Source organism: Leuresthes tenuis, unplaced genomic scaffold (assembly GCF_036924035.1).
Source record: "Leuresthes tenuis unplaced genomic scaffold, fLeuTen1.0.hap1 SCAF_5, whole genome shotgun sequence".
Taxonomy (NCBI): Eukaryota; Metazoa; Chordata; class Actinopteri; order Atheriniformes; family Atherinopsidae; genus Leuresthes; species Leuresthes tenuis.
Genome location: NW_027325359.1, coordinates 13,334,141 through 13,361,635, shown reverse-complemented (window position 1 = coordinate 13,361,635; position 27,495 = coordinate 13,334,141). Strand labels below are relative to the sequence as shown.

The 27,495-nt window shown below is 41.0% G+C and overlaps 3 protein-coding genes and 1 long non-coding RNA gene across 5 annotated transcripts; 3 read left to right on the top strand and 1 right to left on the bottom strand.

Annotated features, from left to right (window-relative positions):
• The first annotated feature begins 1,799 nt into the window (after positions 1 to 1,799).
• LOC140307312 (netrin-4-like) lies at positions 1,800 to 13,003 on the top strand. Its single transcript, XM_072386132.1, has 10 exons — positions 1,800 to 2,120; positions 2,389 to 2,945; positions 7,122 to 7,394; positions 8,157 to 8,283; positions 8,547 to 8,735; positions 9,459 to 9,666; positions 9,807 to 9,919; positions 10,070 to 10,138; positions 11,063 to 11,236; positions 11,618 to 13,003. The coding sequence occupies exons 1-10, from the start codon at positions 2,060 to 2,062 to the stop codon at positions 11,782 to 11,784; spliced, it is 1,938 nt and encodes a 645-aa protein (XP_072242233.1). The 5' UTR covers positions 1,800 to 2,059; the 3' UTR covers positions 11,785 to 13,003.
• A 1,830-nt stretch (positions 13,004 to 14,833) lies between these two features.
• On the bottom strand, positions 14,834 to 21,414 carry LOC140307311 (methionine aminopeptidase 2-like). Of its 2 annotated transcripts, none has more exons than XM_072386130.1 (11): positions 21,240 to 21,414; positions 20,384 to 20,500; positions 20,100 to 20,162; positions 19,575 to 19,677; positions 19,139 to 19,300; positions 18,724 to 18,905; positions 18,396 to 18,490; positions 16,998 to 17,094; positions 16,815 to 16,918; positions 15,702 to 15,817; positions 14,834 to 15,543 (listed from the first exon to the last, which is right to left on the bottom strand). In XM_072386130.1, exons 1-11 carry the CDS (start codon positions 21,412 to 21,414, stop codon positions 15,291 to 15,293), a joined length of 1,467 nt encoding a protein of 488 aa, XP_072242231.1. In that variant the 3' UTR covers positions 14,834 to 15,290. The 2 variants fall into 2 exon arrangements, with proteins under 2 accessions (XP_072242231.1, XP_072242232.1); XM_072386131.1 differs by having other exon boundaries at positions 14,836 to 15,543; positions 20,384 to 20,515; positions 21,240 to 21,412.
• A 981-nt stretch (positions 21,415 to 22,395) lies between these two features.
• Positions 22,396 to 25,618, top strand: LOC140306542 (uncharacterized). The gene is made up of 4 exons (XM_072385147.1): positions 22,396 to 22,912; positions 24,851 to 24,907; positions 24,993 to 25,237; positions 25,433 to 25,618. The coding sequence occupies exons 1-4, from the start codon at positions 22,396 to 22,398 to the stop codon at positions 25,616 to 25,618; spliced, it is 1,005 nt and encodes a 334-aa protein (XP_072241248.1).
• Positions 25,619 to 25,769: 151 nt separating this feature from the next.
• LOC140306635 (uncharacterized) lies at positions 25,770 to 27,109 on the top strand. Its single transcript, XR_011915776.1, has 3 exons — positions 25,770 to 25,899; positions 26,115 to 26,235; positions 26,990 to 27,109. It is a non-coding gene; the product is annotated as an uncharacterized lncRNA (long non-coding RNA).
• The last annotated feature ends 386 nt before the right edge of the window (positions 27,110 to 27,495 follow it).

Sequence of the window (27,495 nt, the reverse complement as noted above, 5' to 3'; positions counted from 1 at the left end):
CAAATATCATACGTGTTGTAGAACTAACTTGCTCGAGAGTGGTGTAATGTTTGGTATTCAAAACAGGTTCCCCCAGTGCATATGCAAATTACACAAATCCTTGCTTGATGATTCTTATTTAAGTTGCTTGTTTGATTAAACTACAAAACTATAATATCATTTATAGACATTCAAACTTGTCTTTTACATAATATTTCAGGAAATCATACTGTCAGGTGATGTATTTCCTACCATTCATTGGTAAGGTAACTCAAGTGGCTTAGCTTAGCGTATAGTCTGGAGACATTAAGGCAAGTGACAAACCAATGTACCAGTACCTATAAATCTTAACACAAATGTTGTTTACTTAATTTTTATAAAAATAGTAGTTTAAATGTGAGTTTGTGCAAGACTTGGAGGATCTCCTGAACAATTTAAACCACTTCTGGAAGTGGCCACAGGAAAAGTAGTCTGGCACATGAAAAAAGACGAATCCCTTTGACACTGTTTCTCCAAGTTGGACCAAAAAGATATAAAGCATCAATTAGTGAGCTGTGTCATTTTATGGTCAGATGTGAACGTTTTTGGATAAGGTCAAGCTTGCTTTTATCGTATCTTCTCAGCCAAACTTGCTTACTGCTGACCGTGGTTTCATATTTATTGTAGAGATGTAAAAGTGGTATGAGTCTTCTGATCTTAAAAAGTGAAAAAGTATCTTAAATGTTAGGTTATTTAATTCATATTACAGCTGTAGAGGCTGCAGTTTAAGAAAGTGAAGGAATTTGCTTGTGATGTGCGCAGATTTACCAGGGAAATACAACATCCGACACGCCAAGGTTAGACATCCTTCCTGTTGCGTTTTCTGCTGGGATTTGAAGTTCAAAAACTATGCAAGAAGTGTGCATAGTGCACAGCTCAAGGTGCATCATGCCATGATCCGATGGATCATACAGAGAAAAACTAAATAACCCATGCAAATCTAAAAACACACAGACACGATCCTGGCCCTCTTGAAACCGTCACTGTGACGAGAGTCTCAGTATTTCAGGAATGTCAGGGCCAGGGTCCCTCAGGGAAGATACTTGGAATGCTCATGATCCCCATTCTTCGTCTTTCACACATACATAAGAGAGGATGATTAATACGACAGCCCATTTTCCCTGTGAGAAAAGACCACTTCTGACTTTTTATTCACTAGCATGATGTTCTCTTCTCATCTTCATCTGTCCTCCCTGGCTTAAAAAAAAAAACCTTTCACACAGTATCAAATGAGCTTGTCCCACACCTTTTTTTTTCTTTTTGTGTCTCTTCTGACTCACTGAGGTGATGTCATGCTTGAAGGTGTGCAACTGGATGATCATTTGGGTCAAGGGTTGTGTGACCCCTCCGGTGTTGGACTGTTGTCTGTCTGACAGGGCAGGCAAAGTGTTAATAAATGGCAGCCAGAAACATGTGTTTCAGGAACGTGAAAGCGTAATGTCTCAGTCAGTGTTTAATACCATCAACACCAGCTTTCTAATAAACTTTTTCCAGTGTGTGTTCTTGTGGAGGATTTTAGGCCTCCACTAAAGTGCAGCTATTGATTTAACAATTATATAAAGCAGGTGATTTTTTTATATTTAATAATTGGAAAGATTAATTCAAGCGCGATGATAAAAGTATGACAATCATCCCTGCAGTTATCTGATAAAAAGGTGTTATTGCTCCTGTTTAAGGGTTTTAGGAGACAGTGGGAGTGGTCCAGTCACAGACCAGAGGAGGGCGGAGCTCGTTTCTTCAAATGCCCAAATGTCAATGAAACTCTGCACAGCGAACTTGAAACGTGAAGTGCGTGGGATGTTGAAATAATTTAAGGATAATGACTTCAGATAATAGCCCACGATTTAAGTCTATTTAGACCTTTCCACACCACAACAGACATAAATAAGCTCTGTCTTTCGAAATGTCTGCGTCGCAACCTTCCATAAATTATTTTAGACCTTGAAGGAGGACGTTAGTAGCCACTGGATGTCCTACATCAATCTTCTGATTGCTTTGCAGCGAATCCCCTGACTTTATGTAGAGTTACAGCACCTTCAGGATGAGACTGTGGACTCTGCTTGTCTTTTTCCCGGTGTGCGCATCTTCATATCTGGCCGCCGGTGAGTTTGAACCTGAACTTGTATATTATTTCTACACAAACTTTATAGGAGCGTGAATGATTAAAAGAGGCATTGTGTGGGTTTTTTGGTTTAACTGCATGTCTGTGCGTGCCTCAGCCTGTGTCTACAGTTAAAGTTATTTGGATGGCTGGAAATTGAACTCGCAACCTGTGCAGCAGCCTGCCATTAAGAGCCATGGGAAATAACTTTGTAAGATAAATGCATCTATCACTTTCTTCTGAAATAAACGTACAGTTTCTCTTCCCAGAAGTACTTAAGGTTGAGGATGTGGTCTTGGAGCGCCGCTGCTTTGACCGAGCCTGCAACCCCAGCATGGGCAACTTGGCTCAGGGCAGAGTGTTAACCACGCGGTCAGTCTGCGGCTTCAACTCGTCAGAGCCCTTCTGCTTCTTCAAGCTGCCTTCTGCTCCTCGCAGCGGGGAGACCTGCTCAGCACCGAAATGCAGCCGGTGCAACGCTGCCATCCCCAGACAGGCGCACCCTCCCTCCGCCATGAGCGACTCCTCCTTCCGCCACCCGGACACCTGGTGGCAATCTGCCGAGGGGGTGAAGGAGGAGACGCTCCAGCTGGACCTGGAGACGAAGTTTCTCTTCACTCATTTAATCCTGGTGTTTCGCTCCCCCCGCCCTGCTGCCATGGTGCTCGAGCGCTCCCAGGACCACGGACACTCATGGAAGCCTCTCAGATATTTTGCCCGGCGCTGCCAGGAGGTGTTTGGCTTTGCGGAGGGTTCAACAGTCGGAGAGAGTGGGGCAACTTGTACCTCAAAGTATTCGGAAGCTTTTCCTTGTACCAAAGGAGAGGTGAGTGTGTGGTACAGCATCCGTAAGTGTGTGAATTCAACACTGAACTGTATGTTTCAGGACCAAAGCACAACAAAACCTTGACAACTCCCCCGAAATACCTGAAAACCAAATGCAACTTATTTTTAATTTTATTTAACATTGAAAAATAGAATGATTGAGAAATCTTTTTACATAGTATCTTGGCTCATCAGCTTGATCAGCACCTAGCAGTACACGCATCATTTACACACAATGAAATACATATAGTATGTTTGTATTGTGTGGATAAACTACAGAGAAAAAAAAATCATAAACATAAAAGCTAACTTACATGAAATAACAGTGGAGGTCATAATCAATTATCGCAAGTAAAACGGGCAATTATTAACAGCTTCTGTAATTATATGTGATTTAACCAACTCAACTGGTTCTGAAGCTGATTACAAGCAGTGGGAGTTCCCCAGTACTGGTTTTAGGGATGGTTAAAAGGAGTCTTGAGAGCAAAGAAAGACTTCACCTTCTTGTAGGTGTATGTGCGATATAGGTCAGTAGAGAGGTTGGAAACTAACCAAAAATTACTTTGCAGTACAAAGTACAAAGTACAAAGTACAAAGTAAAGAGTCTATAGGAGGACAAAACACATCATCCAGCCGGTATTAGCATGGAGCATGCAATGATCAGTAAGGGTGTTAATGTTTTTGATGACCCTCAGTACTCCATGGTGGACTTGTTCCAGTGCATCTAAGCTTCGTCAAAATGCATACATGTGAATGACATCTCCATTATCCAGCAAAGACTCAAAACTGATATCATCAAGTCTCATTTGGGCTGAAAGAGTTGAAAACACTTGGTTTCAAAGAAAAAACTCAGTTGATACTTTCATTTTTTCACCAGTTGCTGGATATGAGGCTCAATGCTCAAAGCAAATGATCTATCAGAATGACTAAGTTTTGTATTGCAACACTAATAAAAATCAAACAAAAAGTGTCATTGGCATTAAATTGAAAAACACATTTTGAGACATTTTGATCAAGATTGTTTACATATAAGATTAATTAGAGAAGTCTAAGTCACAATCGTACTGAGAAAATTCCGTGCCATGAAAAGAGATCCAGCTTTTGAATAAAATATCCAATAAACAAAATATAAACATGAACATCTCATCCTTTTTTCCATTTCACTTGTTGGGATTCCACCAGAGGTTGATGGTCAGAGTTTCAGTTTAGTCATAACTTCAACTAAATTAATGATCCGTTGTAATCTTTGAACAGTCAGAAGAGGAATGATGAGAGACAGGAACACTGTTTCAATATTCAACAGTGAGTTCATTTCAGAGATCTGAGAGTGACCACATCAAACTAGGTGCCATCACTTCCCAGCAACACTGCTCACCATCTGCTTCTCTCTTGTTGTCTGTTTATTGGCACCAGGATGCTCTATAAGCTGCTATCACACCAACCACAGAACAAATAGCTGACCGAGCTTTGTAAACTAATCCCCTCTGATGGGGTGTGACTTCTAAAGCCCCCTTCTGCCTTGACATCTACTTCTGCAATATCAATGTTCACTTTTGCCTTTGATGGTCTCTCGAAGCATTTCTTTGGACAGCAGCAGAGGGGGTTTTAACCACAAAGCCAGCTCTGGCCACAGATGCACATTTTTTTTTTTTTCCCAAAACCACAGACCTTGAGTAGAGTTTTTATTTCTTTTCTTCTCTGACTGAATGAATATGTGGCTGAGCTCATAATTGCAGTGTATTTGCAAAAAGTATGTGCCTTGCTAGGGTGCTAGAGCTCTCTTGCGTAGCCCCTTACCCTTTATACCGAACACTTACAGGAGTCTCAAATTGTTGAACATCAAGATGAACAAACATATAGGCTGACGTATTTAGCTTTAGCCTGTGATATGAATGTGGTCATCACATGTAAGCCTCTTAACAGTAGTGATCAGACCTTTAAATGTAATGAATGATTTCAGTAATGGTGCATAACACATTCATAATGCCACAGTAACCTGACAGAACTAGTTACAATATCAAGAAATCGGATAAGGACAGCAGATTAAGGATGGTATGGAACATTTATAAAAATTTGAATAATTCTTTTCTGTAGACTAATGGTGGCAGTGCTATGCACAAACAAGCTAGTATGAGCATGTTCATGGGTGACCTTGAACTAAACAAAGCAGTTTTTAACTGAACGTGAAGTAAGTTCAGCTCTTTCTTGCAGCATTGAGCAATGTTCTTGTTTACAGGTTAAGGTGTCATGCTAAACTGTGCCTGGACACACCCCACAGGTGCACACTCCAGTGGAAGCACAGACCTTTTGCAAAGAATGCAAATGCAACGAGACGATTACATATATGTTTAGTTACATGTATAGCAACATTTCCACAGCAAGGATCACAACAGAAACTGACAAAAGGTGGTGTGGTTGTTTCATAAGACAGCTATAATGAAGTGAGAAAGAATGAGGCCTGCCAGCTGAATCTGAGGGATTGGACAGACGAAGTTGCACGGCAGAAAGTCAGAGGAGAGCACCTGTAATGTAAGCTGAACATTTGTTTTGGCCTTGCCGCACACAGCTGGGTATTCACCAACTGGTGTTGCCGGTGTCGTGCACTGTGACTTAGTATGAGTTTATGTGGCGTCGCGCTCCCAGGCTCACCTGCTGGTCTGTTTTCTTACTTTCTTTAAGGCATAAGACACAGAGTAGCCTTTTTGTTGACTCTCTGCTGAAGGTACATTATGTTAGTGTGACATTAATTATGAGACTGAAAGTTTTGTCAGGAGTCCTCTGCTGGTTAATATGCTTTCACTGGTGTAAGCAAATGAAGTAGGCTTTGCATTTAAAAAAAGCATGTTTGTTTTCATCAATGTTTTGTTTTGAATATCTTGATGGTTAGTCAGAAAATAGGCAAATGCAGAGATTTGCTTGTATTTGCTTAGATGGCCATGTGGCCCGTGATCCAGTACTCCTTAACACTATGTTCCATATAAGATGTATAATTCTGAGGAGATCATAACTAAGAATTGAGTATAAAGTGGTTCATTTTGGGACTGTGAATTTAGTTCCGAACTCCAAATGCAACGTTATGGACATGAACTGGTTTTAATGTCAAGATCATGAGTTTTAATTGAAGTGAGCTCAGTTTTAAGCTAGTTTGTGTCTGAACTTGCAACAGCGAACAAAGGTCTGATTTACGGTGTTAAAGGAGGCGTATTATGGCCGCTTTTTCACAAGCTGACACAATTTTCCGAGGTCTTGATGAAATGTCTGTGACCTGCTTTGCTCCAAATAACACAGGGAGATATAACAGCAGCCTCTTTTTCATCCATTAATTTACACCTCAGTTCAAACTGGTCATTTTAGAGCGGGGAGTGACCCACTTGACTCCACTCTGCCCCTGTTCTCCTCTAGGTCTGCCACTTTTGAGATCTGTAGTACTTAATTAGCCTTGGAACAGGTTTTTACGGTGTGAGATAGCATACTTGACTGGTAAACATGCCGAATGTTACGGCTGCTCGCCAGGTAATTACACTATTATCTAGTGTTAATGTCTCCATAACATGTCAACTTCTCTGTCGCTCCATTCTTTTGTACTTTGTTTAAGTGTTTGTAATGGCTTTTACATGTGCTGTACTCATGGTGCATTCAACTACCAACAGATAAAAAATTCAAATAATAGTGACTATATTTCCTTGTCAGAATATAAAACTGTTAACTTAGTACTGGTAGAGCATTATTGGCTCATTTACTTCTTCAGTTAAGTGAACTGTTTAATTAAAGATATGATGCGTTTAACAGCAAAGCAAAAACAACAGAATTTATTCACCCAGTACTTCTGTCTTATGTGTTACACAATCATCTATGTTCGTCAAAAGGCTTTTATTACTGATCTAACAGTAGATCCGAAAGATCAACACTCTACAAAGCGTAACGGGAGGAAACAAGAACCATAAATGTTTACATAGGAACTGGCTGGGGTTTCTTGGAATAGGAGCTATAAGAGGAGCATGAAAGGAAAACCAGACTGATGTCTGTTTTTTATTTGACAGGCCAAGGAGAAAGAGACATGTATCGTGTTTTTATCACATTCTGTCCATATCGCTAAGATCACTTTGCCAGAGAGGTTTTTACAAGTGAAACTTAACAGGTTTTTAAAGACTTATTTCTCCTGTCCTTTAATCCCCAGGTGATTTATCGAGCCCTGTCGCCTTGGCAGTCAGTAGATCCCTATGGGCCGGCTGCTCAGGAACAGCTAATGATCACCAACTTGAGAGTCCGTCTGTTGCAGAGACAGCAGTGTCCTTGCCAGGCCAAACATGCTGAAGCCGATGTCCTCCCAATGGAACATTACGCCATCTATGATTTTATAGTGAAAGGCAGCTGCCTTTGCAATGGGCATGCTGATCACTGTGTGCCAGCCAGGGGATACCAACCCAGACATCAGAAGATGAGTAATGTGGTGAGCTTTACATGTTTAACTGGGTTTTTGAACTTTCAGGTACAGGGAGTGCTATTTTACAGTTTGCTCTATTGTGAATGTTAAGTCAAGTTGTGTTTGTCTTCAGCACTGTTGGTGCTGTGAGATTGGGGGTAGAAAATTTGGGGTTTTGTTCCCACCATTCGTTTGTTACTCAGCTGTGTGCTGCTATTTACTGCTGGAGCTCAGGGATGTAGTGAAGACTGCATATCAAGCCACAACTTCACCTACTATTACAGGGATTTGAGAATGTGGAAACCTTAATTATGGCATTGAGCCTAATACTTTAACAACTCATAGTCTGAGTCGTGTTTTTCTCTTTACTGTAAGTGGAGAACAGAAGTACTAGTTTATTTCCAACATAACTGAGGGGGCTTAAGCATTGTACATTGGCTATTGTGCAAAGTGTAAACATTGTCAGTGCGCATTTAGATTTTGCTGCGTTGCAATCCTTGAAAAGGAGAATAGCTGATTTCATATCACATGTAGATGCCAGGCTCTTTGAAATAATTTTTTAGCCTGCATACTGTCTTCAAACTGCAAATGAAAGTTTTAAATGATCACATAACAATTCAAGAGATACATAGTAAACAGAGTAGAAGTACCATATTGTATTATACAAATACTTTTCTCTAAAGCATCCCTGGGGGTAACATATTTAGTCAATAACTCATAAGATGCATGCAGATACAAAAATATGCTAAATAACTGTCCCTTTTTGCTGTTTTATTTTTTGGCCGGTAGGTCCACGGCAAGTGTGTTTGCAGACATAACACAGTCGGTGACCACTGTGAGCACTGTGCACCTCTCTACAATGACCAACCGTGGCAGGCAGCCAATGGCATCATGGGTACACCACATGAATGCCAGAGTGAGTGATGGGGCATGCAAGTCAAATGCAGAGTGGGACACACAGCGTGTTGACTTGGATAGATTCAGTTAAAAGGGATTTAGTGTCATAAATCACATGCAACCTTTAAGACACTGATGCATGATGAATAAAAGAGCAGATGCTTTTTTTCCTTTTAAATGTCAGTTTTTTGCAGCTATCACCCGAGCTGGAAGTTCAAATATGACATCTCGCAAGGTGACATCTCATTCTTTCTTTCACTGTACATGGCCATCTAAATCAAGAGTGCAAGTGTAACGGACACGCCAAGAGCTGCCATTTCAGTCGGGGGCTGTGGCTGGCATCAGGAAGGCGGAGTGGAGGCGTGTGTGACGACTGCCGCCATAACACAGAAGGCCGTCACTGCCAAAACTGTAAGAAGGGCTTCTTCAGAGATCCCAGCAGACCTAAAACCACACCAAACTCCTGTAAACGTAAGAGCACTTAATACCAGGTTTCTTCAGAGTACAGTTTCTTTTGGCCTTATACCATAACTCTGTCTGGATGTTAGCCAGCTGAGAATTCCAATTAAGAGGTGCAGCCTTTGATATTTCAAAGGCTGTAATGGAGATTTGATTCTCCTTTTTCACTCCAAGATTAAAGCGCATTGATCACTTCGATAAGAGTATTTGCCCCAGTCACTGCCTTGACAGTGATGAAACAAGATGACTCCACTAGCTGTCATCCTTGCTTGCTTAGCTGCGTTACTGTTTTGGAATGTGACTATAATGTCAAACAATGGAGGAATTTCTCATGATCCTTCTGAGCACATTTTTCCCATTCTTGCCCTCTCCTCCGTACAAGGCATGCTGCAGCGTTTTTAATAGCAAACATACCATTTTGGGAAACAGAGGAAGCAAGTTTGGGGGAAAAAAAAAATCTGTCATCGCAAGGAATAATCAGATAATGATCTTGGCAGAATCCAAAAGGATTGCTTTACTGGATGTTTTTTTTTCTCTTTTAGCTTGTGACAAGTTAATGATTAAATATGTTGAACTTTCAAATTGCTGTGGGAGTTTGCCGTATATGCTTTGTTTGTTTCTGTGTGATTGTCCCTCTCATGAAAGCATGCTCATAATATTAATTGAGTGCACCTAGAACTATGCCAGAGATGTTAACATGCAGTGCTCTTGTTCTGTCACCCGTCTGCTCTGCAGCCTGCTCTTGCCACCCTGTGGGCTCTGTCCTCTCAGGTGGTAGCCCTCTCTGTAACCCTAGCAGTGGGGAGTGCACTTGTAAGCCTGGTGTTGGAGGCCCCAACTGTGACAGGTGCATGATGGGATACTGGGGTCTTCATGAATACGGCTGCCGCCCATGTGACTGCTTGCAGGGCTGTGACCCCTACACCGGTGACTGCATCTCTGGGTGAGAGCCAAGACTTATCCATAAGTATTAGCAAAAATAAATCAGGCTAAAGTGGTGTGTGCTGTAGACGTAAAGTGCTTTCTGGATTATTGACTCTGAATGGAACCCTGCCTCTGACTGGTTTTACCTCTGCGGCACAGCTCGGATGTGGAGGTCCTCTATGCAGCTGCTGGCCACATGGGACACAGCAGCAATGATAGTGAGACGGGACTCTTTGGGGCAGAGGAGCTTTTCTCTGCACTGCACCACTCTGGTGAGGCACAGGTCACATCACAGTGAATGCTCTCCACATTCATCAGCCTGCATGTACACAACTGCAGCTGCTTTAAACCTAAAACTCATATATGATGATGAAAAGGATCAGTAGTAATCATTTGACATGTTTCATTTTTTTTTTCTCCAGAGAAATGTGAATGCGTAGAAGTTACCCTTGGTAGTTCTAAACTGTTCTGCGCTGCAGAGTTTGACTATGGTGAGTGGAAGATTTTTATCGGAGAAGTGTATAAGCCAGTCATTACAGTGAGGTCAGTTAAGAAAATAACCCGCCGGATAATTAACTACGCAATTGTTGAAAAATGATCCTGGTTGTTCCACTTCAAGTCTTGGACTTGAGACATACTGTTTTCATCTCTAATGTTGGCAAAAACTATTTTATTCTTATGCTGCACTATATTTTTGTTCAAACCTCCCCACCATTTAAATGCCAGACGTGAATAACTAGTTGTTTAGAAATTACAGCACACTCATGACACACAAGGGTGTGCATGTTTAGATTGGGGCTTATATAAAGGATTTAGTAAACACTCTTTTAAATCATGAATAAAAATCTCATAGATTTATTTTCATGAAATATATTTAGATATTGCAAACAGCTGGCCTTTCTTAAAACAGTAAAACATTGCCACATAAACTCTGCTAATGAATCATGTAAAGATATGAACAGAAGGTGAGCCTAAGGTTTATAACCTTATCTTATCAATGTTTGTAAAGACATTTCTCTTAGTTGAACTGCATCATTAAAACCTTTTAACCTTCAAAAACTCCCAAAAATGAGGATTTTTTTAAGCCTTATCTTCACCACCGAACCTGCTATCTGACAGCACCTTTAGGGATGCTTTCTCGCATGTTAATTTGACAATGTGAATTATTACAGCTTTGGTGATAACCGTGCTCATATTATTTTTCATAGATGTGACAGATCTCCTTTTAAAGTCAGAAGACAGAATACAAGTGTGTTCAGACGTTTTGTCCTGTTGTTTTCACCATGAATGAAATCTGTGTCTCCCCCGTGTTCCTACATTACAAATTGATTGTGGAGTAAAGGATTTAAAAGTTTGAGGAGCTGAAAGTCAGCACTGATATCCCGAACTTTGTTTGTTCCCTATTTGTGATGCAGTGCTGGTGGTGAAGGTGATGTCTGCTCATGATAAAGGCTCTCATGCAGAGGTGGAGGTCAAACTTAAGAAGGTCTTGTATCAGAACCCTCAGATGAAGATCCAGCAGGGAAGCGTCACCCTTTACCCGCAGTCCTGGACCATCCGAGGCTGCACCTGTCCCATCCTTAACCCAGGTCAGCTTCAGTCACCTCAAAAAAGACATTTAATAGCTCACTGTACAAAAGTGTATAATTAGATGACTCTTGTGTGGACCGTCTGCCAGCTTTGTGCTGAGTAGAGGATCCCCGTCGTTGCTCTCTGAGGCTTTCAGTGGGTGCCAGCACCCTGGTGTCACTCATTAAAAGCTAAATGTTTACAACTGAAAATGTTTGAGCCAGTTCTCTGTTACGAGACTATTTCAGATCTAACTTTACAGAGTAATAACCTCTGTCAGATTTCATCGAAGTCAGCCAAAGCAGCATAGTTTCTACCTGGTTGCTTGTCACAGTGAGTTTTCTGGTCTGTGTGTTTCAGTCACATTCTCACATAATGCTTTTCTCTCTTCTTCCCTCCAGGATCTGAGTATGTAGTTGCAGGTCACAAGGACTGGAGGACTGGTCGACTTCTGATCAACACCAAAAGCTTTGTCAAACCGTGGAAATCAAGCCTGGGACGTAAAATCTTTCACATCCTCAGAAAAGACTGCAGAGAATTCCCAAGAACAGTAGAGATATACAGATGATGTGTTGGACGAGTGAAAAGGTGGTCAAACTCTTTGTATTTCGCTTTGTTTGGTGACTACAAGTAATGACTTTTTTTTCGTTAGAGGAGCCTATGGGCCGAACCAGACATGCTGTCAGACTATAGTCAGCATAGGATCAAAGAGAGCAAAGCCAGCCATAAAAACTTTCATCCAAACAAAGATGATGCAATTTTATAACCTATGTTATGCAATTACTCAGCTCATAAGTCCTGCCAGATTATTTATAAAGCAATAACAAGTGCGCATTTAACACCCAATTATACGTTGTTTCCTTGCCAGTGTTGATCGCAGCGTCACAATCACGTGCCGTTGTGTCTGTTTCACTGAGAACTGTTAACTTTGAAATTTTGCAAAGCTACTGTCTGAATTCTTCCTTTTGTCTCAGATTTTTAGAAATAAGTAATGACTGAGTCAGCATCAAACATGAGTGTGTGCTTGGCATGTAAGTATATTTGATGTCTTTGACGAGGAGTCTGTGTCTGTGCAGGCCAGAACAGGTAACTCTGAGTAAAGAGAGAGGATGAAAAAGACATTAGGAGTGAGGCAGCTTAATCTGAAGGGCTCTGTTTCATTCTGGTACACTTGCCCGCCTACCATCTGACGAGGGCAAAGCCCTCCCTACTGCACCCTTTCAAGTGTACAGTATGTACACCTGACTTGAACACTCGGGGTTAAGGTGTCTTGCTTACCCTTTGAGCTAGTTCAGTTACAAGACTGAAACTTTTCAGACTATATCCGTGGTGGGTGTTTGCTGTCCCCGAAAGACCTGCTTCCATAGGAGGAGCAGTCACTGGAGACGGCCCCTCTGAACCCAATGCTGTGTGTTTGTGAGGAAGTGTGTGGATGCTCTCTTAACACATGTTCCTCTTTTAGGCCTGTGACTCCTACGGCCCCAAAATAAGCATGTATTTAAAGACCGAGGGCTAATTGACATCACATCCAGAGTGCACAGACCATTTTTGAATCTGGCCCAGTTAAGAATAGGCCTGATTTGCTGTCTCCAAGGAGAGGGACAAACAGTTCGAGGAGACATCATGCATTCCTCAGCCATGGCATCACCTCCCATGTCCTTGTCCCAAAGACTTTACCAAAATAAAAGAAAATGGGCTGGAAATTTCCTTTTAAAGGATAAAATGGTAATTCAGGGTAAACACGTGTAACTCTGCCCCCAATGTGATATTAAAAGGCTATTTCTATGTGTCCTTTTTTTTTTTTTTTTTAATCGAAGCAGCATAGAATACACACTGATGTTCTCAGACTTAATATTTCTGGGAAAAGTCTATTTAATTCCATGGTCATATTATGCTGAAGCACAAGGTTGTGTATAGCGTGATGTGACTTACAGCAATGTCCTCACACAAGGAGAAGCCTGACTAATACTTAAACCATGTTTGATTACCGCCCTCCTTTGGTTAACAGAGAGAAAAACACATGTATGTCTCACGCACTCAATCGTGGTCACATTTGGGTGACCAAGCAAAAAAAAACGAAAGTAAAATAGTCCTAAAATAAACTGTACCACATGACAGCTGAATGCGAACTTTAATCTAAACTATTTCAGAAAAGTGTTGATTCAACTATAATTTTTGAGGATGTGGCTTGTGCTGCTGATGAATTGCACTGGCTAATACAGAGATATTTTTCACAGTTTTCAGACTTGCATTACTTTCATTAGATCACACTAGTTTTTGCAAGCTGTAACTAATGAAATGGAAAGTGAGTGTTTATTTGTAATGTATTTGAGTACACTGGGTTGCATAGTTGAGTTATTTTTTTAAAGCGCATTTTAAACAACAATTACTGATATAAGTGCTGTACGCTGAAAATGGCAAATAAGTCAGCATAAATAAGAAAAAGAAAATACAATTTAAACAATTGATAGAATGATAATAGAATAGAATACTGAAAAACAAAAAAATATTATTTATATAAAATGAAAAGCCAAAGAAAATGTAATGTAGTTTGATTTTAAGGTTACACCAGCAAAGGCCTGTTCTCTGTGCTCCAGCCCTCACCTAAGCACACCTAAAAGTTCCTTTCATACTTTGGTAGTGATTTGATCTCCTGATGTTTGAATTTGCTGGTTTATGTCAGAATTAATTTCAGAATTAATCAAAGCAAGCTTCCAAAGCCCCGATGCAGCACAGCTGGCCTAAATAATGATACACCCTCTGCCATGTTTCATGGCATAAATGCTCATGCTGGGATGCGGAGGTTTTCTTTCACAGAACATAAAACTTATCATTAAATCCAGTTTAAAAGAAATCATTTTGGTCTCACCTGGCCAGAAAACATTTTTCCAACAGTTTTCTTGCTTGTCCACATTTATCAAATCACAGACCGGCAGCAAAGTTGTTTATGTAGAATGGTGGATTTCTCCTTGCAGGCCCGCCATACACACCACTGTTATTCATTGCTCTGCTGACAGTGGATTCATTAACATCAGTCAATGTCATAGAGGTCTTTAGTTGCTTGGAGGTTCCCCTGTGTTGCTTTGTCACCTCTCAGACTGTTACATGCTTTGGTCTTTTGTGATCTTTATTGGCTGGCCACTCCTGGGGAGGTTAACAATGGAGCTTTACAAATTTCTTTATTTGTACACAGTCTGAGTGGGGATTTGTGGAGTCCATACTATTTAGAGATGGCTTTGTAACCTTCAGCCTGATGAGCATCAACAACTCTTTTTGTAATGTCTTGTTTATTCAGAGATGAGACATCCTTTAAGAAGCGGACGTAGATCTTTGCCCATTCACTCTTGATTATCATCTTTTTTTTTACCTGTTTCCAGCAAATTCACGTTTAAACCAAGAGTTTCAGGTACTTTCGCAATTCACAGATATGTTAAATTGGATCGTTTTCATCAGTAAATTAACGATTAATGTAACTTTTACCCATTTTTTTTTTCAGTTACTTCCGGGACTTGGAATGTCCGGTGATGTTTTTGCTGAAAACTCTGAAGGGTTTCACATATTCACACATTCATAAATATAAACAAAGCACCCAAGTCAAGTATTATAACAATTTATTTTTTTTATAAAACTGCGTTGAAATTAAAATAAAGCAACAAAATATAGAAATATAAATATTTCATAGCAGTTCTTATTTCCTCACCAAGTCTTATTCAACAAAGCATAGCATGTACCTTAACCTTTTTTTTGTTGCATTATTATCATTATTATTCATTCATTAGTTAATAATTTTTTGCATAAATGTCATTTGAATATTTTCTAAAAGCAGCACATTAAAGTACAACTAAACTAACAATGCTACAAGATATGCCCTTTGCCTACTGGCTTGTCCCTTCAGAGAAAAAAAATTACTAGTAAGCCTCGACACAAGTCTTATGTTTTGCTAAAAGCAATTCAAGCAGTGGAAATTTCGGTCAGAGAAATATTGCATAATTGCTGTCAGTCTGAAGAGGTTTGTTGTCACTGAGCTGTCATGTTCCTCCTGATTCGCCCCAAATTTTGATTTTTGGCGCATGCTCAATAATCGTCTCCTCGGCTCACGACTTCCTTGCAGGTGGGCCTGAGTAGGATGGTGTGCTCGTACTGGGCGGTGTAGCTGCCCTTGATGTCGCAGAGAGGTGGGTATGGGTCTATGATGCCGAGGTCACACAGGTTCTTCAGTGCCATCAGGTACTTGCTCTCACCCAGGCGGTCCAGCCAGCGGCGGCAGAATGCCAAAGTGCCAAAGTTCTCATTGATCACATTCAGTAGATGTTTAGCCCTTGGAAGTCTGGAGCACAGTAACAGAGTGAGGACACAAAGTGAAGCAACTGTGGCAAAATTAAGGTTTGTCTGCAGTGGAAGAAAAATGATGACAAATCAACTTTTGGATTATATTCAGAGTAGGTCATTTACATTTCACTAAAAAGATTAGATGAAAAGCTAAACCTTATTGGCACGTGTCCAACATTGAAGTTCTTCATGTAATGTGAGCACTCCATGTCATCGTGGACTGCACCTCTTCCAGTGCTGCCAAATGTCTCAATGGCGTAAGCTTCACCTTCCTGAGAGGCGACAAAAAAGACAATCAATTATCAGTGTGCTGACATAAAATGAAGAATTTCCATGAAGGCTTTTAGTTTGGCCGGACTGAGTGGGTACAGGCAAGGGCAAAGACAGTGCAGGAGCAGCATGGAGTTGGTGAGGGGAGGGATGGGGAGTAAAGCTGACGTATTCATGCCCGGCCAATTAAGGACAGCAACATCGTTTCTGGAGCTGATAGGCTGGGTTTCACTGACATTTTGTGTCTCTATCAGCACCTGGCTGTTGCCAGAGTCCCTGTGGTATTAGCTGATAACAGTGCGAAGCCCTTTCCCACCACACCGATAATCAGTCAAAGTGCTAGCAGCCCCGTGGCACGCCCAGATGCCACTCCAGTCGTGCACTCTGATCACAAAGAGGGTAATGGCCCTGATACACCAACACACTTCTGCTAAAAATACAATGTGCAAAGCTGCCACATCAGCATCCCCCCTATCCCCCACTCTCCCGCAACCATCAGGTAAAAGGCTTGACGCAGCAACTTGCCAATTAAATTGTTCACTTCTGTCCAAATACAGCCATGTGATGCAGCTGTGCGGGTGGGAGGGATCTTAGTGTAGTCTCAGGAATTGTAAGATCTTTTCTCTTTGTGAATTCAGGATGCCCACGATTCAGTGCTCATGCCAGGGGCCGGGTTTTTAACACATGTTGCTACTCGATGCGGCTGGTAATTCCATTAAAGGTGCAATTAAAATGCTGATGAGCGTGACTAAGAAGCCGTTAGAGCAGGGAATTGAAACACTTCTCCACACCTCGTCGTAATCCAACCAGCCGAATGTTCTTCCAATTACACTTAAGAATTAAAAAGGTTTATTTATACCCAAGGTCAAACACAAAAGTAGGGTTGATTTCAAACGTTCCTGTAAAAAGAGGCTGCAGTGTTATTTTGTGCTCCACAATCTTGTCACATCCACATTTGCCTAAGATAAGATAGTATTTCAAACTGATTTGAGGACAAACCTCCATCCTGGTGGCCTCACCGCCTTTCACAATAGGGACCGTCTTCCCTGAGTGTATCCTGTACTGTCCAATTGAGTGACCATTGAGATTCCTGACTGGCTTCACTGCAAAGAGAACACCACAAAGAGGTTAAAGCATTGCAGAAGCTGAGCATAAATAAAAGGTGAAGTGGCCTCATTTTACCTTGATATGTTTTTCCATCTATCTCCACTTCATAGGACTCCATGACCTCCTGAATGGTCTCGCCAACATCGCACAGGCGCACATCAATTCCAGCAAACTGGGGCAGAGTTTACATTCAGTAATTAACCCAACTTTCCTCACACACAGACAATCTAGGTGGCACAAAAAATGTGCAATTTTTGTTGTGCTTATACACTTCACCTTTACGTACTAAAGTTCCAAATCTGCTCTTACCTTTGCTGCTGTGAAACATTCATATGCTTGAAGCAAGAGGTTATATTATCACGCCCTCACTCTATGATGCCTCGAGGTATCAATATTTTAATGTGGGAGCTTCATAAAGTGGGCGGTCATTAAAAAAACATATATAGTATAGCGATATGTGCTGAAATTGTTCTAAAGTTTACGTTGACCTATGGAGTTAATGCACTAATAATGACTGTTCTGATTTTGATTATACACCTGAAAGCAATCTGAATATCAAAATATATATCTATTAGAAATGTAGAGCCCTTTTCACATAGTTAACACCGCTAGTCCCTTTTTTCGTTGATATAATGTCAGTTTTGTGACTTTAAAAAGCATCGGTGTCTAATACAGCCCCCTGAAAAATTGCAGGGGACATGTACCTGTGTCCCTCTTGTGAATTATGCTGTTTGCTTACAGTGTAATTTTGTGTTAAGTTAAGTCATATTTCACTACCGTGTTTTTATTCAACCCTATGAACCTCACTGAGCTACATTCTCAAGAACACTAATCATTGGGGTATTACATTAGAGATGTGATCATAAAACAGTTCTAGGCTTTGATTTTCAGTCCAGTTCTTGTGGCATTTGGGATACCTCAGCTTTTTCTCTGTTTCCCCTTCTTAAGAATGGCTTTATGACAGCCAACCTCCCATAGGGGCCGTTTCTGGTGAGGCTTCAGTTAATAGTTGATGGAAAAATCGAAGGGTCAGATGCATCACTCAGGTCCTGCAGATTTTTCTTTTTTTTTTTTCTGGCACTGTTCATCTGCTGTAAATATTTTTTGGGGGGATGTTTGACACCTTTTTGTGAACTGCCTTCTCGATACAAACACATCATTTTGTGCCTTTAACATTGTCTTATCTTTGGTATTTTTCTTAGATGTAGAAAGAACTACCAAAATAACTAACAAACTGTCTTTTTGACAGGTTGTTAGTAACAACGACTAAAAGTACAATTAAAAATTGGTTCTATGCAAAGTTGTCTGTTATGTGTAGACACAACACTGGTTTATCCCTTGAGATTGATGCTTTCTTTAAGCTTGTTCGATTAAAAGGTCAGTGTTGGCAATCAAAAAAATGCATTCCTGTGGCACAAAGACTGGACTGAAAATGCTCCTCTCCCCCCCAAAAAATCCCAAAAACGTTGTTACCCTGATGCCAGTGTTGGTTGCATCTCTCACAGCCTCCAGCAGCCTGTCATACTTTGGATTAAAGGTGACGGTGAAGGCACAGTCTATTATTCGACCTGAAAGGCCAAACAGTTTGGTTATTCATATACATTTGTTGCGTCGTGATCATTTTGATTAAATATTCAACATGGAATAATCTACCAAAATGAGGACGTTAATCAACTCAAGAACAGTTTATTCCAGGCAGTAAATTATCATGCACTTATTATTTTACTGTGTCATAAAAAATTCCTAATGCAAAGCGGGACAGCAAGACTCCAAAGGCTCTTTAAAAGTTATTAGCGCTCACCGTTGATGTGTGTTCCAAAGTCAATTTTGCAGACATCGTCGTAGCGCAGCACAGTCGGGTCTCCAGCGTTTGGGGTGTAGTGGGCAGCACAGTGGTTGATGGAGCAACCAGTGGGGAAGGCCAAGCCTGCCCTCAGTCCATTTTCTTTGATGAGCTTCCTTGAGCAGTCTTCCAGCCTTTCACTGCCACAAAACACCAAGCAACACAACGGATGAGGAGAACAATTATACTGCTGTAAGAGCAGATTAAACACACAGAGGAGGCTGAAAACACACTACAGCCTCTCCTTGACCTTTTCAACAACAACAACAAAAAGTTTACAAAACAATAAATAATCCTGAAAACAAATGAATGATTTCAAGTATGAATCACCAGGACTTAAGCCTCAAACACAGTGTGTCAGTGTGTTTCTCACCAGATGTCAATCATGGTCATCCCTGGTTTGATCCAGCTCCTGACATAGGAGCGAACTTGCCGGTGGGCCTCGGCTGCCTGTCTGAAATCACTCCACATCTCCTCATTAGCCATGTCCAGTGCACGCTTCTCCTCACTGGTGCTCCGCCATGCTGCACTGCGCCTGAGGGGTTTATGGCCAGATAGGCACACCACAAAGATTTGGCACTCATTGTTATGTCATGATAAAAATACCAGTCATGAGAGTGCTTTAGAGGGGTTTATATATTAAACCAGTCTGACTGAATGAATGAATGAATGAATTCTCTGCATGCTTCAACAGGAACTTAAACCTCATTGTAGTCTTTTATGCCCAGTGTGCATATGTAAAGTCGAGGGACCTAAATTAAAAACTAGGCAGAGAAGAAGACTTCTGTCTGAGTGTGGAGGTCACACACCCGTCTTTTGATGGGGGATATTCGCACTCCTCTCCCTTTGGAAAGTCTCCGTTGGGATAAAGCTCACAAATAGGGACTGAGGGAGGGTCAGTCTGTCCCTTCACTGTGGCCCAGATAGAGAAAAGGAGAAGCAGAGGAAAGCAGCAGAAAAACACTAGTTATCCTTGTTGTGTTCATGATAATGATATTTTAACTTATTGAGAGGACACCTTAGTTCCAGACTTGGAGGTTAAAAATAACAAAGAGGAAGCAAAACAGTTACATGGCTTGATTGTCATGAAGTAGTACTAAAGCCCTTACATGACTACATCAGTAGTGAATGTTGAATCTGTCACTGAAGTGGCATGTCTGCACGAACTGCAATTTCACCCCAAAGCTCCATGATTACTTCTGCTTTGTGTAACTCTAGTTACATGAATTAACCAAGTCCAACTCAACATGCAGATTCACTTAAAAAATCATACAATCAAACATGCTTGCAGACTTCATAGATGAATTTTGCTGCACTACGAGAAAGCAGCTTACATCCTTTCTTCTTCTTCTTCTTCCGCTTCTTTTTACCAGCTGAGTTCTCTCCCTCGTCCCCATCTGTTGAAAGCATAATTAGTTCTAATACAATTTGTGAAGTGATAAATATCGACAGGGGCTTGAGCACAATACCCGGGGCCCCACTGAAAAATCAAACATCACACTGCAGATACGACCCGCTGAAATCTCACTGTGCAATTTCTTTTCGGTACTTTAAGTCCCAGCACTCTCAGCGCTGCAGGTGAAGACTATGACTGTGAGGGTGAAGGTGGGATTGATACCTTCATCTGCATCCTCAGCCCTCTCTTTGTCTTCAAGTGTTTGCTGCTCCAGCTGTTTTGTCACATCACCAACACCTCCGGCTTCTGCTCCATCCCCTTCAGCCTCGTTTGTCCCTGCTGCAAAGTCACACACTGTTGTGCATGCATGTGCAGGTGAACATGTTTGTGACACACACACACGCACACACACACACACAGGGGGAGATGATTATTTGTGCTTCAAAGTCATTGTAAGAAAGTGCCTCCACTATGTTCTGAACTTGGCAGGGCCAGTGAATAATTTCTTTCTATAGAGTCAATATCCTCAAGGGCATTTATACCTTGCAGCATTATGACATTTAGCTCATCAAATACAGTGCTGTGTGGACCATGCTTGACTTTCTCAACAACTCAGCCCATCGGGGATTTTATATTTCCGCATCATAAAGCAGTCATGCAGCAATTGTCAACATGTTTTTGAAAGGATAGTAGTAATCTTACTGCACTAAAACTGTTTATATCCTATTACATAATTACATGCAGCTTAGAGAGATTTATAAGACAGAACATATTTAATCTAGAGTAAAGCTCAAATTAATTCCATCCATTTTATTATTTTTTTTCATGAAAGGACAGTTTTCCATCAGTTTAGACGTCAAACTACACGGCAACGTCCCGTTTCCAGATGAGCGCCCGCAGCTCCAGCAGGAGCCGCTCAGAGTTCGGACAGATGCACACACTGGAATAACCTCTGACAGGTTGAAAAGTCTCGCGTCCCACATATCTGACGCTCGAGCACAACGTGGAGTGTGAATAAAGGGGGCAATTTTGCGCTATTTTCTCAAGGATTCTCGAAACACTAAGTGATGCCTCTCACCTGCCGCGGCGGTCTTATTCCTCTTCTTCTTTCTTCTCTTTCTCTTTACTGATTCGGAAGCGTCTACATCTTCCCTTTCCTCGTTCAAGTCGTCCCCATTAAGAAGTTGAGGCTCCACTTCACCCTGTGGCTGTAGCTCCGCCATGATCAGAGACTGAGAGATGAAGTGACGCATAAGCTGCTGGGAGCCTCCAGTGGTCAAAGCTGAAAAATGTGCTGGAGGCAGCTGAGCCAATAATGAGCTCTAAGACAATCTCTCTCGCAACAGCTCGTCCCGAATAGAGGATGAAGATCCTCCACTGCTCCAAGGAGCAAAAAACTCAGATTTATAATCAGATTTCTTTTTCTTTTTTAGTAGGAGACGTAACAGTTTGGGTCAAACTGTAATAGGATACACAAGTCCAGTGTTTTTTGTTGAGGCTGAAATACTTGGACCATCTTACCCTGATGTATAGCCTTTAAAAGTTGCAGTGCATGTTGGACTTATCACTTTCTCTGCGTATGCAGGCGCAGGGTCTCATGTTACCTGGACACCTGGCTGCTGCAGCCCCCCTCTGTCAGAACACTGTCACTTCTTCCGGGAGCCCACGTTGGCAAACTCTTGACACGCTATCTGTTATTGTTCGTGGTGTTTTGTTGTTTGCACTGTGACTGATAGCATTTCAATTTGATGATCCTAATCGATGATAACTGCTGGTGCGTAACGCGAGTATTTGGAGTCGGGCGTAGAAGTGTGTATCCTAGCAACAAGCAGAGCACGACGATAGGCTAAAGACAGGTTTACAGAAGTGAAAGGTGGACGTTTTTGTTGTGTTTCCATTTGTTTATCGCGGTGTGTTTCGTGAATGTAACTGACCCATGTGGACCTTTTTTCAGGAGACAATGGATTCTGCTGGTGCGCGCACAGAACTCAGTGGGGGGCCCTTGTACTTCTTTGACCAGGTGGGCTACACTCTCACTTTCCGGACTATAGTTTTAAAGAGGAAACACAGACTTATAAACTAACTTTGAATGTCTCTCTGTAGCCAAAACGACATCGAATTAAGGGGACAAGAAGCTACATTTCATATTTTAATGGGGACACTTGGGGAACTTTGAAAACAACAGCACCAAGGTAATAATTAACCTTTTTTCCTTATATGTTTTTGTTTGCCACATGTGTGACGCAATTTCTCATATTCCCAGTAATCGAGAGGAGGAACAAAAATGCGAAAGCCACGAGTTCAAGAAAGAGAATCTCTCAGGTGAACCATTTGACGATGATAAACCAGATACCTCATCATCTGATGCGATTCAGGACCGCGGTGCAATGGACGCCTACAAGCGAGCAGCCCCTCAGTTACTGGGCGACTTGGCTCATCTGCTTTCACGACACAAGTGGTCAGAAAAGGACTGTCTTCCTCGCGGGATTGTTAATATTCTGAATTATTCCTGGCACGATCTGACCTCAGGGGCGTCATTGCACTTGAAAGGTCCCACAGAGACGGAAAAAAGACGGACTTTCAAAGGATTTTTGAAGCTGGAGCGAACTGCCTCCCAAGTGTCTGTCAGTGCCAAGAAGGAAACGACAGAAAGGGACCGATGTGTTCTGGGAAATGTTGGTTGTTCTGAGAGGAAATCCCGAGTTAAGTCAAATCCACATGTGGGAGAGCTGAAACAAAGCTCTGATAGAGGTAAAATCATAACTCATTGGAAGCTTTTTTTATTTAAAAAAAAAAGGGAAAAAAAACGTAGCCTACAAAAAAAGTTCAGTTTGATTTAAATAGGGTTCCTCGTGGTTTGTCAATACTGTGATCCGTTAGAGGTGCGTGGTTGTAAAAAGGATTCATTCTGAAATATTGCTGTTTTGCCAGTTCCCAACTTTGGTGAAGTGGAATTGTGTTAGTGTAGGTAAACAGGCCTATAATGGGCACAGTCAGGGGGCACTTGATCTTAACCCAGAAAAGGATTACCAAATTATGTAAAAAGATACATAAATTAAGGGACCTAATGCATGACCACAAAGAGACAAAATGGAAACATATAGATGCAATGACATGGGAAAACCAAAGAGTTGCAAACCAACCCAAATGAGACACAATGCTCAAAATGACCACAAAAGAAAAGCAAAACAGTCAAAATTAGCTTGACCAAATTGAAAATCTAAATAGATTTAAACCAAATTAAAATTAATCATTTTTAATCAAAATTACCAGTAAGAGAGAAAGTGCTTGGTTCACAATGTGCACAGAGTTGCAGAAAGAGACAAAGTAGCATGCAACATCGCTACGCAGACACAAAATTATAAATAATCTACATTTAAGACCAAATGAGTGACAAAACAACTGAAATTAAATTTGAAAGGACAATGGTATATTAAAAATTCTGTAAAACCTCTGCAATGCAGAGTTGGATTCACAAAGCGATTGTATCCTTGGCCTTTTAATATTCTGTGACCAGTTGTTTCACATTCTACCCCTACAAATATACAGAAACCTGCAGGAACAAACTTCTCCCACACACATGATTTCAGCTCCTTTTGAAGTGGGCCTTATCCTTCAGCACCCTTTGCTCTCCTCAAAGCCAGACTTCATTGACAAAAACAGTCATTTTACCTGACAGTTATTTGTATCATTGTATCATTGTGTGACTTTAATAACTCAATAACATAACAGTTTGTATCTGAACTATAACTTGGTCAAGGCGGCATATGTTGACCCGTAACTCCTGTTTTCTGTAAAGTGATTTCTGTAAGTGACATCTTCATGTCACTTTCCGTGAATCCTTTGCACACTCAAAAAAAGCAACCAGCAAGAAGGATGATAAAGTGTTCAGGGAGGGTATGGTCTGAAATCACTTTTAAGTAAAATAATACAGCAAGTATGGCATTAAGAAGAATTCAATTGTAATTATTGCCTGATTTGACTTATATTGAGCATTTAATATTTAACCAAATTTTAATTGCTTGCTTTAATTTAAGTTTCTTGACTTAAAAAATTAACTATGGATGATTAACGGTTCCTTTGTTAGTTTATGAAGAAAGACTTTCTTTTAATTATTCAGTTCAACTCCTTCAGTAGATGGTTTTACTCTTGAAAAAAAGAGACAAAACCACGTGTAATTAGAAAATGAGTAAGTCATTGAGCACAAGGTAGGAGTTTTTCATTTTATGAATTGTGCACAATAATAAATGCTGCCAAGTGATTTATAAGAAGTTTTTCATACAACAATCCATCAAGTTATGAATGCAAATACAATAAAGACAAAGAAAGCCAAAAGAAGACATTTTTCACAAGCTGTATGCGAGAATTACATTGGCATGTTTCACTAGTCTTTAAATAGAAAACCATAAATTACCACACAAGCCATTTGTAAAGTGTGCTCTAATAGAAAATGCTGTTGTAAGGATGTAAATTCTCCAGGGTAGTGGAGTAGTGGAAGTGAGAAGGGAGAGTATTGGTTTACCAGGTCGGATATGGTAGTGGACCACAGAGGCACAACTCTGTTAATGGATAACAGGGCTATTGAGTTACGCTGTTAAGTTCATTGACTTACTCATTATCATTCATGCAAATCTAATAAAAATTCCCATATAATACACCAGGTGACAGAATTAATTTATCTCCCAGCAGCTCACAACTCCACAACAGCCAGCCTTTCCATCTCAGCCAGCCGCTGTACAGATCCAGGTACGACCTGCAGCTGCTGCATTGTGTTAATGACTTGCTCATGGCTGAGCTTCTGCTGCCTCAGCTGGATGTGATTTGTGTCCAGGTTGGATCATTCAGCCAAAGCAGCCCTCCTACGATGAGCCTCAACGGATCAGTGTGTGCCAGTGGGTGGTGGAGCGACTGCAGGCAGCCAGAAATCCTGAGTGTGTTGTTAACCTCTGCTTCTACAGTTGTAACAATTGTGTGTCAAAGGAGAGGTCGTATTTCCAAATTTTACACCTGATAGATTCCTCCAAGGAAGGTTGTTTCATTTCAGACGGAGCTCTCAACACCTATCGGGTGGATTGGGTGCAAAAATTCAAAATTTTCATAATAGGCAGACATGCCGTCCAGACAGACATTTGTGGTTTTGATTGAAATGACCTGAAAGCTATTCTAGTAATTAATGCAACATTTCAATTGTCAACATTATTCCAGGAGCTAGACAGATTAACTCTAATAATGACTTAATCCTCGTGTAGAAAGCTGCAAACACCTGAGCAGGATCTGAGTAAAACCATTGTGCTTCGTCACTATGGCGATGTAAAGACTACAACTAAAAACAGCAGAAGAAAGGTCGATCCTGCCCCTTTGGTTAACGGTATGCCACAGATACCAAAAGTAAAGCTTCAGGATCCAGCCCAGCAGAAACTTCACTACAGGATCAATGACGGCTCCTCGTTCATATAGTATCCTTCTGTCACCATGTTCATTCAAAACTGTTTTAATTCAAGCGGTTATCCAAGAGCGAATGCAGCGTTAAGCTTGTGTAAAACGTGTCACCATAGCTGACCTTTTGAGCCTTGACTGTGCCCTCTCAGTTACCCGTCTGGCTGTGTGGCAGCATGCCAGAGTCACTCAGGTCTTCCCTGCGGAGGCTTCTACACCAGTGTGTTCAGCGACGGCGTGCATCCTGTCACCCTCGCGACTATCACTGCATTTGGGCACGGGGCAGTCTCTCACCCTCTTAGGTGAGTTCAGCGCTGATATGTGAGGATATCTTTGTAAACAAAGATGTACTCTTGCTGATTTTACACCTGACGCTCTTTACTTTACATTGTTACCATGAAAACATAAAAAAAAGCCTTTACCATTCTATCTGTATTAATAAATGCTTCAATACTATAAATGTTTGACAACTGTGATGCTGTGTGATATTTCTTTCTTTCCTCTCTTGTTCATGTAGCTCTGCCATCACAGCAATGTGGGACCAGGATGGTGGATTCCTATATGATGATTATGGAACCATAACTAAGGAATGGAGCTGGCAGACAAATCGCACACTGAGGGACAAGATTGTTATACAGGTAAATAGGGCTGGCACAATGCTAGCACAGGATGTTTTAAACTGTTGCAGCCTTTAATTTAACAATATACTTTGTACCATAAACAATGGGAGTGAAAAAAAACTGCAACTACACCCACACACACACACAAAAACATTTTCCATTTAGACATTTTCACTTCCGGACAAGCTCAAGCTCTACCAGAATCATTCTTGACAGATGGTGTTAGCATCTGACTGTGAGTCTTCTCCATATATTCCATGATTTCAATAGGGAGTCTATTCTCTTGATTACTGACAAAAAAAAACTTATTTTCTGACACCATGAGTACAACTAAGGTTTCTCTGTCAACCACCTCAAATCCCACTTGTCTGTTTTGTCTTTACCGCAGTTCAGGCAGTAAGTGTTAAGGTGCTACAGTAAATGTCCCATACGGTCCTAATGTATTCAAGTCAAGTTAAAGTGTGATGTAGTTTTGATCATTTGTTTCAAATTGAATTCGCTAAAACTGGCAAAATACCAACTGTATGGACTGTTTTTGCATATGGGATTTGTCCCATTTAGGGAAAACAGAGAAGAGGATGTTGTGATGATGCATGACCTGTTGAAATACTGACGCTGGTTGTCTCTGCCGGGACAAAGTGATTCACCTCTCATTATGGCTGTTGGGGAATGTCATGCACAGTAGAAGGATTTATTCACTACAGCTGACGCCTCTGTTTTTCTGTGTTTTCTTTTTGAAGAGGCCAGTAACTGTGCATTTTGTCTCCTAAAGTTGTCAGATCTGATCACTGTGAGGCTCTTCAGTGGGATGTCTGGCGTGCTCAACTTCAGATGTGACAACGAAACTGTTCAACTTCCACTTTCCTCTGTGTCTCTTTCTCACCTGCCAAAGGAATTGGTGAGATCATAATTATCGTTCAAATAAAAAAGAGAAGAGAGGGATTTGTGAGGGATTTCCCCGATGCACACTTGTTTGCAAACAGAAGGAAAGTTTATCTCTGATGCTGGTCAACAACTCCAGCTCCTGAAGAAGACAAAATGTTCTGCAAGGGTCTCAGAGAGTAAAAGGATCCCAATGATAGTACCTATAATAAATTTTGAAAGACCATATGTTAATTCCCATGTGAGAATGAAATAATTTGTTCACTTAAATCACCATTTATGTGCAAATTGATAATGACTGCTTCATTAGTAGCTTTGATTCCCCCTGAGCATGTAAAGCTTCTTTAGACGCCTAAAATAAGTCCTTGTTTTTTTGAACAGCTTGCTAAATGCCTT